The sequence below is a fragment of the Eubalaena glacialis genome, chromosome 19, assembly GCF_028564815.1.
Source record: "Eubalaena glacialis isolate mEubGla1 chromosome 19, mEubGla1.1.hap2.+ XY, whole genome shotgun sequence".
NCBI classification, from domain to species: Eukaryota; Metazoa; Chordata; class Mammalia; order Artiodactyla; family Balaenidae; genus Eubalaena; species Eubalaena glacialis.
In genome coordinates this window covers 52,673,159-52,687,758 of record NC_083734.1, presented here as the reverse complement: position 1 = coordinate 52,687,758, position 14,600 = coordinate 52,673,159, and the positions used below count along the sequence as shown (strand labels likewise).

The following is a 14,600-nucleotide window of genomic DNA, read 5'->3' as shown; positions in this document are numbered from 1 at the left end:
GTCAGTTGTGGTTCTTCATTTCCTTAATATCCTTCTCTGCCCCTGTCCCCAAAGGGAGACTGATGAGTCCAGGTCATGACAGTGGGCTCAGGGCCTGTGGACCCCACCCCAAGTACCTACATGCACCCTGATTAATATGGTAGCTAAGAGATTCTGGGGAGAAAATGTGACCCAGATCCACCAAAAATGATCAGAAATATGAACTCATGTAGCCTGAACAGGGACCCTGAGAGGACAGTTAACATTGAGGAGAAGTCTGGTGAGGGCAGATCCCATGGCTGCTGGACTGCTGGTGGGGCAGGGGGCAGAGGGGTCCTGTGTGAGCAAGGGTCTTGGAGCAGGTAGGTCAGGCGTCCTGCACAGAGGGCCCTGCTGGTCCCCACGGATTGGGGAGGTTGCCTCCTAGGCTCCAGGGAGAGCCCAATGGGACTGCAGAGACCAGCTGGTCCCACCCTGTCTTCCTATGCTGGGGGAAACCGCGGCCCTGAAGACCACTGTCCACTTCCTTGAGTGACCACGTGAGTCTCAGGAAATGCAAGTGTGCTTCATGGGGAAACCAAGAAATGAAAGGATTTTCAGTTTTTAAGGATCAGACTGTTAGAAACAATTTATTTGAATGTCAGGAGAGGAGGGAGGCTCTGCTCCCTTGGGGAGGGGCATCTTGGGAACCCAAGGCCACAGGGACTTACCACGTGCATCACACGTGGGTGCGTGAGAACCTGAGGGGTCAAGGATGACAGGGCAGCAAAGTGCGAGGGAAGAGCAGGTCTGGCCAGAGATTCACGGGCTCAGATTGGGACTAGGTCCTCTGTGAGGGTGTGGCCTGCCAGGTGCTGACCCCTGCAGATGAACTCGGAACCTGATAGCTAGTGTGGAAAGACAGGGGCTTTGCAGTCTGATCGCCCGCCCTGCCACTCATGACCTCAGCAGGTCACCCGGCCTCCCCACTAGCTCCTCATCTGCAAAATCAGTGTCATCATCAGGGTGGCCATCGGGATGATGTGAGATGAAGCGTAGGAATGAGTTAAGCACAGAGCACGATGCACAGTGCGGATGCCAATGGCCCCTGGAGGGTGGCAGCACTGCCGGGGCACCTCCAGAGGTGGACTGTGGAGACTTGTGAGGGTCTGGGCCCCTGGCAAAGCTAGCCAATGGGCCTGAGCCCAGGTGGGCACCACCGGCTGTGAATGGGAAAGAATCTCCTAGTCGGGGACGGGGGAGGCAGTTCTGCTAAGGTCAAGGCAGCAGTGCTGGCTGATTCCATCCCAGGGAGGGCCCCTCGTTGGCTGGGCTGAGCGTTCCAGCCTCTTCCGAAGGGCATCTGGTTCCTACAAAGAAGCCAAGCCCTGAGCTCAGAACCACAGGCCTTTCAAAGAGTTCCAGAACCTTTGTAGCTTCCCCACAGCCACCACTTTTATTCTCTCCTATTTCCCCGTTCCAGCGAGTAGTTAACTTCTCAGAGCCCAGGTGGCTTTGTGCTCCTTGGAAGTCTGCAGAGAGGGGGCTGCTGCGGACAGGCCCGCTCGCTGGGAGCCTCATGGGGAGCAGACAAGGAGATGGAGCAGGTCGGGACTCCTTGAATTGCGCTGCTCCTACCCTGGGGGCCCACAGCTGATGCACAAGCCCCAGCTTCCTGGAGCAAGGATGGGGGTGGGGTGACACATTCCCTGGACCCTCCAGGGGTTGGTCTACACTCCTATGCTGCCCCCTGGGGGGCTTCCGGGGTGGAAGGGGTGTGACCCTAGAGCAGGTCAGCCAGGTGGTACAGGAGAGACATGAAGGCTGAGACCCAGGGGACATGGGGGCTGTCTCCCTGTGTGCAGACAGGTGGGTGGAAGCTGCAGCTCAGTATAAGGAACCGGGCACTACAGAAAAGAAATAGAAAAGGTAGAAAAGAAAAAAAAGAAAACTCCCAGCTGGAGCTGTCTGAAAATGGGGCAGACTCTCTATGAATAGTGAGTTCCTCATCACTAGAAGTGTGCAAGCTGAGAACATTTTCGTGCACCTGATGGGCCGTTGGAGTCAATGGCTTTGGAGACACTCTCCAGCTTTGAAGTCCCGAGCCTGTGTCCCTCTGCCCCAGGCTCCCACGCAAGCGAGCTCAGCAGCAAGGCCTGACTGCCTCCCTGCGAGCTGCTGTTCTCAGCTCCATGGCCCCTAAAGTTAGTCACTGAGGTACCAATATCAGGTGTGAGAGGTGGGGAAAGTCACTTGTTTCTAATGATAGTTAAAATACCCAAGTTTTTGAATGAGCACTTCCATAGAAATTAGAAATGTAAGAGTGATGTTATTATAGGCATAACTATGCACTTGGCTTGAGTGGGAGGCAAAGAGGTGGTGTGTTGGCTGGAGCTGCTGGGATTGGGTACAACCCTTGGCCTGGCCACACGTGTCTGGAGGTGGATACCGCCCGCCAAGGGCAGCTCTGGAGAAAACAGGTCCAGGGTCTTCAGCCTGGCAGGGGCTTCTGTCTCCCAACTGGGGCTCCTCCTGCAGGGGCAATAGGGCAAGTGGCCACCTGCTCTGAGGCCAAATCCCCTCCCTCTGTACCACCCCAGGCAATGGACGGCTCAGTTACACCCCACCAAACCCCAGGTCCTGAGTCCTGGCCAGGTCCCCTCTGCTAACCCAGTGTGCGTGTGGGCATGTGTGTTGGGGGCATGGGGGAGACCCACCAACCAGGCAGGCTACTTTGGCCCCTGGTCATTAATTTTGTCCCCTGGAAGGGAACAGTTCCAAAGCTCTTTGTTCATCCAGAGTCTAGCTTGGTCCACCAGGGGCCAAGGAAGTAAGTTCTTCTCAGTGCCCAGGGCTCCCGCGTCACCCATCTTCTTGTTATGTGAATCTAGAGATGCTGTCTTGCTTGAGAGCACGAAAGCAGCCTGGGAACCCCAAAAGAGGAGAGGTAACCAGGTGTTGGCCAAGGATGGGTCAGCAGGGATGTGGCAAAGGAGAGCATAGCAGGGCTGTTTGGGAAGGACAAGCCCAGGCCACCTGGGACCTGTGCCCAGGTGTGCTGTGGGCAGTGCATTCACTCAGTAAGGAGCAGGGCTGCAGGCGAGGTGAGGAACAGGCAGTTACTCTGCACCCCAAGCCCCAGTGTGGCCTCCACACATTGGGAAATCACTTCACCTCTCTCTGCCTTGGTATCGGCTATTGGGCAGGCCCCCTCCCCACCTCTGATGTCCAGTGTCACCAGATGGCTGCGGGATTTTCGAGCGGCACAGGGCAATGGGCAGGCATGCATCCCCTGGGAGGACCCCTGAGGTCATCCAGCAGGTTGAGATGACATTTGCAAGCTTGAGAAAAGAAGAGACATTCCAAGGAGACCACAGTCTTTCTTCACTCTTTACTGTGTAAAAATAAACTTAACAATTCATGTCATTTCAGCAAGAAAATGAAGAAAAAGAAAAAAGCAAGAATACCAGTAGAAATAGTGCATTTCCAGAACTGCTTATGGGAGGTGGCAGGTCCCATGGTTTTGACCCATTAGATACCCAAAAGGCTGCGGATCATATGAAAAATGTACAGCTTTGGTTAGCAAATAATGAAAAAGTAAGATACATCAATTCTGTTTCCTATTATACAGTATATACAATATAACAATATCAACCATAGGGGGTTTGCTTTGTTGTTGTCGTTGATTTTTTTTTTTTTTTTTTTTTTTGGCAAATAAGACAAAATTGGGACTTTAAGTATTGGGCTTTTTTTCTCCTCAATGACTTGTTCCCCTTCAACAAATGGCACTTAAGTCCACTGTGCATGGAAGTGATACATTTCCCGTCATTAGTTGAATAGATTTACACACTGTGTTTTAAGAGATGAAACCATGACTGCTTTAAGCCACATTTTGGTTGCCATAAGATTACAAAGGATACTGTCCTCTTAATGTTTACAATTCAGAACCCTAGTTTCTTCTATCAGGGTTGGAACTGACCATCAAGTCTTCAACTCATTCCACTTAACAAGTCAGCTCCGAGACAGAGGGGCCACCATAAATGGCCAGTGTACATCCCATCCCCGACACATCTTTGAGAACAGGTGGCCCCTCTTTGGAGCTCATTGGAACGACTGTGACCTTCATGCCAGCCTCTTCCCTCCCCTTCACTCCCCACAAGACACCCCCTTGGTCTCAGGTCCCAGGGCTGGTGACAAAGTGATCTTTGCAGTCTTAGAAAATAAAACTGTGAATCTACAAAAGGAACAGAAAGCATACAAAATGTATCTCTTTCTTCCAAAATAACATGCTTTCAGTTCTACGTTTTTGGCGGAGCCTGAAAGTATTTTCAAGGGAAATATAGGTTGAGTTAATTTATAGGTTTGTCCTTTTCTTTCATAAAAATACTCTTGTTTGGTAATAAACTTTTTCTTCTAGAGTAAGAGAAATAATACTGTTATCAAAAGCAAGAAAGGCTTACGATTCAAGTGGGCTCTAATCCCCCGAGGGCCCGGAGAGCCTCTGTCAGCAGCTCTCCCACCTCGGACACCCAGGGAGCTGTGGGACACCAGCTCGGCGAAAGCAAACACTGTCTCGACAGTGCTTTTTTATCTTCTTATTTTATAAAATGGCTTACCTGAGATAGGCATGTATTATTCAGTGCAAGAGGGAACATCAATCAGATTAAGGGGTAGATGGAAACTATGTGGATTAGATTTGTGGCTGTGTCATCTGCCTTCCTCGGGGCTGGCAAAGTGCCAAGTGTTACCACAGTAAGGGAGTCCGGGGCTTGGCACAGGCTCCAGCTGGGGAGGGCGGAGGGAGTTAAACATCAGCTTCCATCCCTGGCACCGCGGGTGCGTCAGGGGAGGGGCGAGGAGGGTGAACAGGTCGGGAGGCTGAAGGGACACAGGCGTAAGCATCTGGGGTGTGCTCTGCCCCTCTCTACTTAGGGCAGAGGATGGCTTGTGGTCCTGAAAGGACAGCTCCCACCGCGCCCACTGGGACAGGAGGTGGTCCGGGGTCTGGTAGATCCATAGATCGGCAGGGGCTGGTGGGAGGTGCTGATGGGAGAGCACCTAGCACACTCTGGGCCTTGCCTACAGCTCTGAGATGGCTGAAGTGAGGGGTGGGGCCGATCCGGTCTAGAGGGGGATACTAAGCTCTCACTCTCTCCCAACCACAGTCATTGTTAGGCTTGTTCTCAACCTACACATTAAAAACACTTCTTGGTGTGTTTGGGGAGTGGGGAGGGGGAGAGGGAATCGATCTCTCCCTTGACCTCCTCCGACACCCTTGGCTTGCTTACCCAGCCATTTTCAGTAGCTACATGGATGGTCACAGAACAATGGGTGGCACTGGGCACACAACACAGAACCAGAGAAGTTCATGCAGGCAGGGGAACACACACCAGACTGAGGAAGCAAGGGACATGCCACCCCAAGGAACATGCAAACAGAGAAGATCCCTGCAGATCCACAGGTGCCACAGCCCGATGGGCTCTGACAAAGCACAGCGGTCTCAGAAAAAGCCACTGTTGAACCACAACACGCAGCCTGGCGCCTGGACCTCACCCTCGGCACTAGAGTGATGCATTGCAGAACGGCGACTGGGTACCGTGCAGACACCCACGCGGACACCAACACAGAGACACCAACACAGACACACACAGATGCACTAGGTTTCCGACAACACGGACCTGCGTTTAAGGAGACAGGTGCCCTGGAAGGAACAGAAGACAGAAACACCTGCTTCTCCTGAAGAAATGTCTGCAGCTGTAGATGAGCCAGGCAGTGCAGTAAAATTTCTAGAAAGACTTGCCAGCCTTTTGCTAATTAGACTCCTGGTGACAGAGTCCAGGTTGCCCTCGGGGTGTGCGACCCCCAGATGGTGCAACAAAGCAGGGAGCTCACCCTCCCCTGGGTGTGATCCGTCTAAGTGCTCTTCTTCTCGCTCTCATTCAACACACACACACACACACACACACACACACACACACACTTTTCTCCCCGCCTTGGAAGGACTAGAAGGAGGTGCACATGTCAGTTTTTCATGGAGGGAAAGAAATGTCAAAGCTTCTGACACTGGTTGGGTCTCAGTGTCACCAGCTGGTGACAGGTTGGGGGCTACATCAGGACTTGCACTCTGTAAGATGGGGGAGTGGATTTCAGGCCCCGGCCTAGCCATGCGTGGCTCCCCAGGAGAGGTCTCCGGAGGCCCTGCCCCCTTGGAGGGCTCACCTTGGCCCGGGAGAAGAATATGGCTGTCAGAGTTACCACGGACCTGGCCCATCGACTGGCTGGGTTCAAGTTTCAGTGGCCCTGTGTGGCTGGGTCTTAATCAGAGTGCGGGTTTCCTGGTCTAAAAGGTCTGCTCTCAAGCTGACCCACCGAAGCCTCTGGTCTCCCACTGCCAGAGGCCAAGGGGAGGAGACCAGGGGTCCTGGCTTCCTGGGATGTTCCTCTCTTGGGGACCCTAGCTGGCAGCTGAAGGGGAGTCTGAGGAGGTGGGAAGGCTGAGGGCCACAGACGGTATCCTGGGCCAGAGCTGGCCGAGCTGGGTATGCAGGCTGGCCTCCCAGGCCCAGTGCTGCCCTCAGATGCCAACAGCAGGATGCTAGCCAGGCACTATGGGTTGGGGGAGGGACTGCCCGGATCCTGAGGCTGGTCCCACCTCCTCTGCCCCCACCCAGCATGTGGTGCCATCACAGGACACTGTCTGCCTTCAACCCTTCAGAGAGAATTCCTTCTATGACAAAATACAAATTCTCCATGCAGAGGCCCCTGGCCTTTAACAAATTGCTAAAAGATATTTATTTTATCAATATAGAGATATGTCGCTCTGAAAAACATTTACAAACAAAGACGAATGCATTGCAGAAGAAGATGCACCAGCCCCAAGACACGCGGGCAGACACCAAAGTTGGCAATGCAGATATTAAACCAGTCATGAGATTTCCCAAAGCCACAGAGAAAGAAGAAATGAAATACCTCATTTTAAAAGAGAAGGCCTCCCCAGAGAGACAGACCCTTGTAGACACACACACACACACACATACACTCACACACAGGTCCTCTCACCTACGTGTGCATTTTTCAAAATGTTGCAGCTGCCGGCTTTACTGGTGAACGGGGCATGCCTGAGAAACAGTGCGGGCTCCTAGAGAGAAGTGGGGACACCTCGGGGACAGATGGGAGCCGGGCCTGCTTCACGTGCACGAGGACGAAACCAGGCTGTGTGCGTGTGCGCGTGTGCGAGGGCGATGGCCTTGAGTCATTCCTGGGGGAAAGGGAGAGAAGAAGAGACGACGGATCATCTCCGCACAAGCAGGGGGGAAGCGGGAGGGGGCTGGGAACCTGGGGACCAGGAGGCTCAGCCCGGCCCTGGGCCTCAGTTGATCTGGCGACAGGCTTCAAATGTCCACTTGGTGGCTCCGCCGTAGATCTCGATGTGGGACTCAGCCCAGGCAATGACGTTGCCGGAAAGGGCCTTGGTGCTGCAGGTGGCCAGGTTGTACACCTCCCCCGGGGTCAGCTTGCGGTCCCAGATGTTGAAATGGGCCAGCTCGCCCACGAACGCTTGGGTGGCATCAAACCCGCCACCCAGCGTGTCCTTCAGAGAAAAGCAGAGGATGAGGGTGGAGGGGGTCATAGCGGTGGGGGCCTATCAGGAGGGCATCCCTAGGGGGAAAGGCTCTCACGTCTACCTCTGGTCCATTTGTCTCCCTGTGTCTGGTCTTCAGCTATCCATCAGTCCCTCCCCTGTGGGGAGCTCAGGAAAAGGAGTGATGCTGGCCTCCTCTGCCCTGGATGCAGAGCTTCTCCTGGGGGCACCTGAGAGGTGCCCAGTGAGGGAGGGTGTCAGCCAGGTCCATGAACAACTGTGGGAGCAGCGCCTGGGGGGCCTCCCCTACACTCCCTGCCTCTAGTCAAGAAACTCAGATGTCACTCTTTGACAGCAATACCTGCCCAATGAGAATGGAAGCCCTGGGGCTCTCCTGCCTGCCTTTCCCTCCTGGGTGCCCAATGCGAGACAAACCACTTCCAGGAAATAAATTATGCATCACTAAATGCACATTTGGTCTTCCTGTGCTGAAGAGAATTGCTGCAGTTGTTGAGAAAGTTGTGGAGAGCCTTGAGACCAGAGCCCACTCCTGCTTGCCTTTCCTGAAAGTGCCCACTCAGAGCAGGGACTTTGCCCAAACTGCTGCATCACTTGCTTCCCTCAGCTACTTCTCGGGGGAAACCACTTCCTTCTCCAGCTCCCTCCCACTTTGCTCCCTGCTGCCTCTCTGCCCTCTCTCCCAACACCCTCATTCTCCTTTCTCCTGCCTAGTCTCTGGTTCTGGGGCTCCTCCCCCTGCAGCTGCCTCCCTCTTTCCCTGCCCCCATGGCCTGTACCTGCTCCTGGCCCAGCACCAGCACGCCCTGTGGCTTGATGGGGTGATAGGGCGCCAAGTTCTCGCCGTTGCCTCCTTGGGTGCCATCCTGGTAGGCTTCCCAGACCCCGTCCCGGGTGGTCCAGGTGATGCAGATGTGGTGCCACTTGCCATCATTGATTACAAAGGGCAGCTTAGCCACCTGGGAAGGAGAACAACATACAGGACATTATGGGAACAGGGGTACAATCAGAATCAATTATCATCACTAGTTAGTAGTTCAACCGATATTCATATGCATTTACAATAAATATCAAGAGCCGTTACTGAGTTCTTGCAGCACCTGCCCCTCTGGACTGTCAGGCCCATCCATTGATGGAGCACAAAATCACAAAGGAAATGGGAAGATTTGTCAAGGGGGCTCCTAAGATCGATCTGCATATGCAATCTCCTCACTCCTACTCACCCTCCTCCCTCTTGGCTAGTCTACGAAACAGGCCCTCTGATGGAGGAGGGCCACCCCTGGGGGCTGAGTTCACTGCTGCTTTCTGAGCCTCTCCTCTCTTCCAACACTCCATCTCTAACTGCCAGATCTCTGGGTCTACAACCCGCCCAGCCTTTTTGCAGAGACTCTGAAAGATGCCAGGGGAGATGGCACCATGCCTTTTAATGCTCAGACCAGCCTCTCACCTGGAATTTCACTCACGCTCTTAACATTTCAGGCAGGGAGGCTGCTTCAGCCAACGAAAGAACCCTCACACCCTTTTAACTTGGGGGAAATGGGACCCCAGAAAGGCACAGCCCTTTCTAGGCAAAGCCTCAAGAGCAAGGGCTTGGAATCTAATTCCCAGCCCAGGTTTTAGACATTTACTACCAAAGCTGGCATAGAGATGAGGGAGTTTGAGAGTTGGCAGCTATTCCCACAGCTAACGGAGGGCCAGGATGGAGACGGGTTCCCTGGAGGGAAAGGTTGCCCTCTCCCAAGGACTCACCCAGATCTGGCCTCCTCCCAGGGGTAGGGGGCTAAGCAGGATTGATTTGGACTCTCTAGGAGCATCTTTACCACCCCCCCAGCATCTATGGTCTCCCAAATATGGAGGAGCAAAGTCAGCTCCAAGGCCAGCTGGGGGAGGAGGATTCTGTCAGATGGACTGTCCCCCTGGATCACCCTCCTCCACCCCAGCCCAGAGGCCTCTGTCTGGGAGGCCTGCTCATGGAGCATGGCAAGGGCACCCTTCCCCATTCCTCCCAGTCCTCACCCTGCACCTCCCTCAGCCCTGCCTGGCAGGCTCTCTTCTTGGGGCCACAGTAGCATCTGAGGCTGTATATCTCACGCTACCCAGACCTGTCCCAGCAGCTGGCACAGACTGGGGCCCTGGGGGCCTCGCCCTGCTGCCCTGCAAGTCCAGAGGGGTGGGGACTCTACCTTGTCGTTGATGAGGATCTCCATGGGGTTGTTGCCCCACTCAATGAGGACCAGCTCATTGGCCTGGCCGGGCACGGCATAGGAGAATGGCGTGCCCACCCCTGGCGCTGCGCTGGACTTGAGCCACATGCACACCGTGAAGGCGTACATCTCCGGCAGGCTCTTCTTCACCTTGGCATACATGTAGTTGGTCCGCAGGGGGAATGTGAGCTGGAACTTGTCTCCAGGGCGGTTGTCCTTCTGACCTGGGGAGGACGGGACACAGTCCAGACACCTGCACCTTGACGAAGTGCCTGTCCCTGACTAAAGCAGGCTTGCCAATGCCCCTGCCAACAACCAGGCTTGGTGATGCAGACAAAGCAGACTCCCCTCTGTTCTGTAGATGCTGAGAAGGAGGCTCGGAGAGGTCAAGTACTTTGCCCCAGGGCACAGGGCCAGGACAAAAGAGCTGACCCAAGGTCTCTGCTCCCAGTCTGGCTCCCATAAGGTGGCTCCCACACGGTGACCCCTGTGGAGAGGCTGGGATGGGGGTGTGGGGAGCCGCCCGCACACGCTGGGCTCTGAGCATCTGCACCTGGGCTGGGCAGTGGGCGTGGGTAGGGAGTGGGTCAGTGCACACCCTGTAAAGCAACGTTCGAAGGTGTCACCACAGAGGAAGGAGGTCTCCTCCCGGCCAGTAAAGAGGCTAACTCCCCTCAGAGCAGCCCCTCCAGGAGCCCAACCTGATTCCAGGATGCTGACTGCTGACGGTGCTCAGAACCAGGCCCCCGGTGCCCGTCACACTTCCCTTGAGGCCAGGACACACTGCAGCCCCTGGTCACTCATCTGACCCAGCCGATTTGCCCTGAGGACTCAGGCTGTTTCCAGAATCCCATCCATCCCACAGGAGGGAGAGTTGTACCCCCCGAGGCTCTTCTAGCAACTCTGTCTAGCCCCCTGCAGAGAGGGCAGGACAGCAGGGAGCCGGGAGGTAGCCCTTAAGCCACGTTCCCCTAAGGTGACTGCTTTGAGGATGATGCCAATCATTCTCAGGGCGAGCTTCCTGTGCGTTTCCTGAAAAATCAGGCTCCTGGTCCCATACCCTCCCTTTATACACGGCCACCAGCTCCCCGCCTGCCGGCAATGTCTCCAGGGAATGCTTTTCTGCCCTCTCCCAACCCACACACACACTGTGGCTGTGGCCCTGGGCATGGTGTGACTGATTCCAGGCAAAACATGCCAATCCAGCAGTGGGCATGGGCACCAGGCCCAGAGCCAGGAACACACACCCACCAGCTCCGGGGTGTACACTGGGTGCTGCCAGGGAGCCCAGCACTAAACCGGCCCTCCAGGCCAAGAATTATTTCTAGAAGGCATCCTACTGGGCCAGCAACCCCACCCCCTTCCTCTAAGCCAGGTGTCAGGGAACAGAGCAGGGCTGGCCCTCAGTGTTCCCCTTCCATCTCAGGCTGGCAGCCCCCTGCCCTTGGAGCACATCCGGTCCCTGGTCTCTCCAGGAGGTGTTCTTCATTTCCCCAATCTCCCCTTTCTCCCCCCCCCCCTTCCCCGATCTGTTTTTCAGTTACATAACGTGCCTTAAGATGGCACTGTTTGAATCCATCCAGCACACTTTGCAGTCCGAGAAGGGTCACGTGGCCCTGCTTCGAGCCCCGAGTCTCACCCCCTCCCCCACTTTTACAACCTTGTTTGATTTCTGCGACTTCAAGGCTGAGCCTCCCGAGCTCATCCGTGGGCCTGGGGCGAGATTGGGGCTGGCTGTAGTTGGCGACTCGGGAACCGCGGGGCTGCACGCAAGATGCCTGGGCTTGGGTCACTCAGAAGAGAAAACCTCGGGGGTGTGCTCAGGGCGGAGGGGAGGACCCGGAAATCCCCAGAGGATGCCAGGGGTACCAAGGAGCTGGGAGGAAACCTGCTCAGGGCCCAAATGTGCCATGGACCAAGAGGACCCAGCCCCAGCCCATGCCCTGCTCTCTGCTGTGGATGGGGACTGGCTAGAGCCAGGTTTTCTTAGCCAGGGAGGACTCGAGCCAGCCAAAGCTATAGTGCAAAGTTGCTGAAGATTAAACAAATCAGACTTGGAAAAATCCTGTGAGTGTGCGAGTGTGTGAGTGTGGCGGGGGAGGGGGGAGGGAACCCCAGGCAATCCCTTCCTCACTCTGCTTCCTGAGATGTCCCAAGCCCAGGGCACCCCAGTCCCGCCAGGAACACCAACTGGAGAACCTGGGGCAGGGATGGGGCTGGAGGGGTGGAGGAACTCAGGGCTTTTAGACTCCCAACCTGAGCTATGCAGGAAGCCAGGACCAGAGGCAGGGTCCCACTGGTCCAGGGAGCTGAGACAGGATGTATGAACCCCCAGCCCCCCATGACCATTACCTTTCTCGAGCTCGCTGATCCGCTGGTGCAGGGAAGTCAGGGCGCTCTCTATCTTGACTCTTTCCTCGGTGTCATTTCTGGGGCCCCCCTTGCCCTCCTCCAGAGTGTTCACCCGAGACAGCACCTGCCTCTCCAGGTCATCGATCTTGCTCTGCAGTAGATCCTTGAGGCTGTTGGTCTGGCTGGAGGAATTGAGCCGGCTGTACTGCTGCGAGGGTGCAAGGGCGGGGGTGGGGGGGAAACCATATCGTTACGCGTGGAGCAGGGGCCGTGCCGGGAGGCCGGTGGCGCGGTCCCCTCAGGGCGACTGCGGGGGCAGCCTGGCGGGGAGCTCGGGCGAGTGGCCGTCCACGGGGCCCCGTACGCTTGGGGAGGGCCCAGCCAGGCATCGGCACCCGGCCGAGGCCGGGGTTGGGGGTGTCGGGCCGGGTCGGGAATGGAGGTGGGGGAGGGCAGAGGGGCGCGCGAGCCAGAGGGGAAACAGCGGCGCGCGCGGACCTCGAGGTTCTCCAGGCGGGTTTTGAGCGACTGCAAAGTTTGCCCGAGTTGGCTGAGCGTCTCGGCCGCCGGCGTCCGAGACAGGTCGCCCATGGTGTTCTTGCCCGAGCCGGGCTGCTTGCGGCCGCCGCCCGTCCGCGCCTCGCCGGCGCTCGCGTCCAGCGTGCTCTGGCTCTCGCAGCGGCCCAGCTTGGTGGTCAGCTCGCGGATGGTCTCCTTCTGGCTCAGGATGGTCTCCTTCTGCTGCAGCACGGTCTCGCGGAGCTGCAGCACGTTGCTCCGGAGCTCCTCGGCGCCGCCGGCGGCCACGGACGCGGCGCACATGTCGGCGTCCACCGGCACCGAGGTGCAGATGAAGCGCGTCGGCCCAAAATCCTGAGCCCCGCTGCCCAGGAGGCAGAGGGCGAGCAGCGCACAGGTGCGCGCGGCGCGGCCGGCCAGCATGGCTGCGGGCTCTGGGACCCGGCGCTCCGGGCCCGGCTCGGCTCGGCTGGAGCTCCGCTGGCGGCCAGCGCTCTGGGCGCCGCGCTGCTCACTGCTCCGCCGCGCGGTCCGCACGGCCGCGCTGTCCGGCCCTCACTGCCGCCTGCGCTGCGGAGCCCGCGCCTTTTATGCCACCGCGGGAGGGGCCTCGCGCTGCCGACGTCAGCGGGGGAGGAATCCCGCTTTAATTGTCTGCGGCCCGGGCCCGCTGCTCGGCTGGGGTCGCAGGGGTGCGCAGTGGGGGAAACTTCCCCCAACCCCCGGCGGCGCCGCGGCCTTCGCACCACCCTCTACCGGCCTGTCCCCGACCCCAGCCGAGAACGGAGGGGGTGGGGTGGGGGGAGGAGGGTGGGCCGGGCCGCGGCCTCGGACTCCTGGATGGGCCACCTGCGTGGTGTCCCCAAATCTCCGACGGGGCTCGGGGCGTGTGGGAGGCCACGGAGGACCCGGGAGACAGAATTCGGCTCAACCCGCTCGGCTGCACTGAACACTCGCGGGGCCCGGACCCGGTCCCCAAGAACTCAAGTCGTCCACACCTGCGTGCCGGGTGGGGAGCGCCGGGAGCAGAGCCTCGCTACGTCGCTAAGTCCCGAGAGGGGGTCGCGGGACCGCTCCAAGTTTCTTAGATGTCCGTACGGGGTTAAAAAGATGCTATACACCCCAGGTCTGGGGGCTTCCCACGCCCTCGTTCTTGGCTCTCCTGTGCCCTCCCCCACCCCCCAGCTCCGAGCTTTGGGGACTGGCAACGTCTCCTGGGATTTACAGCCCCCACCTCGTGCCGGCGGGGCAGGCGGGCACTTTCGGAGGCGTCCCTTGCGGATTAAGCCTTTCCTGCCAGCCGAGCGGGCCCGATTCCGGGCAGACGGCGCCTCCGGAGCTGGACGGTCCCTCCAGCCCCGGGGGAGGTGCCACGCTTCCGAGGGGACCCTACAGGCCGGACCCTTTCGCGCTCTCCGAGCGCCTTTCCATCGCGGAGATGTGAGGGCACGTGTGTGTCCCTGTGCGAGTTGCGGTGCGTTCGTGTGTCCATGTCTGTGTATGTCCGCGTGTGTGTTGGGCTTTCTGGACCCCATGCACCCCAGCTCTGCCCACTTCTCTGCTGCTGGGGAGGGGTCCCGGACTTTGGGAGGGGGCGTAGCACCTGCGAAGCTCCACACGATGGTAGGTTACTCATAGTCACCCCACTCACCCGCCCACGCACTCGAGCCATTTTTCTGGGCAGCGGCGCCGCGGGGCTCGGCTCCCAGATTTCTGTCCAGTTTTCAGTGCCCGGTTCGGGGCTCCTGACTACGGCCTGAGACCCTGGCCCGTCCCTGGCGGTCAGAGCCAAAGGCGCTTCGGAAGCCGCCCCTCCCAGCTCCCACTGTACAGAGGAGGGCACTGAGGTGCCAGGACTCCGGGGTCCGGCTCGATGCGACAGGTCGAGCCAGAGCTACAGTCGCAGTCGGGGCCGCCCGGCGGACACCCCCGCCCCACGCCCCGAGCCCTTCATTCCGCCTCCTCTG

The 14,600-nt window shown here is 57.8% G+C and overlaps 1 protein-coding gene across 2 annotated transcripts; it reads right to left on the bottom strand.

Moving 5' to 3' along the window:
* Positions 1-3,335: 3,335 nt before the first annotated feature.
* NPTX1 (neuronal pentraxin 1) lies at positions 3,336-13,182 on the bottom strand. Of its 2 annotated transcripts, XM_061175305.1 has the most exons (6): positions 12,613-13,182; positions 12,115-12,322; positions 9,742-9,986; positions 8,338-8,517; positions 7,644-7,770; positions 7,472-7,549 (listed from the first exon to the last, which is right to left on the bottom strand). In XM_061175305.1, exons 1-5 carry the CDS (start codon positions 13,054-13,056, stop codon positions 7,687-7,689), a joined length of 1,161 nt encoding a protein of 386 aa, XP_061031288.1. In that variant the 5' UTR covers positions 13,057-13,182; the 3' UTR covers positions 7,472-7,549; positions 7,644-7,686. The 2 variants fall into 2 exon arrangements, with proteins under 2 accessions (XP_061031287.1, XP_061031288.1); XM_061175304.1 differs by lacking the exon at positions 7,644-7,770 and having other exon boundaries at positions 3,336-7,549.
* Positions 13,183-14,600: the final 1,418 nt, after the last annotated feature.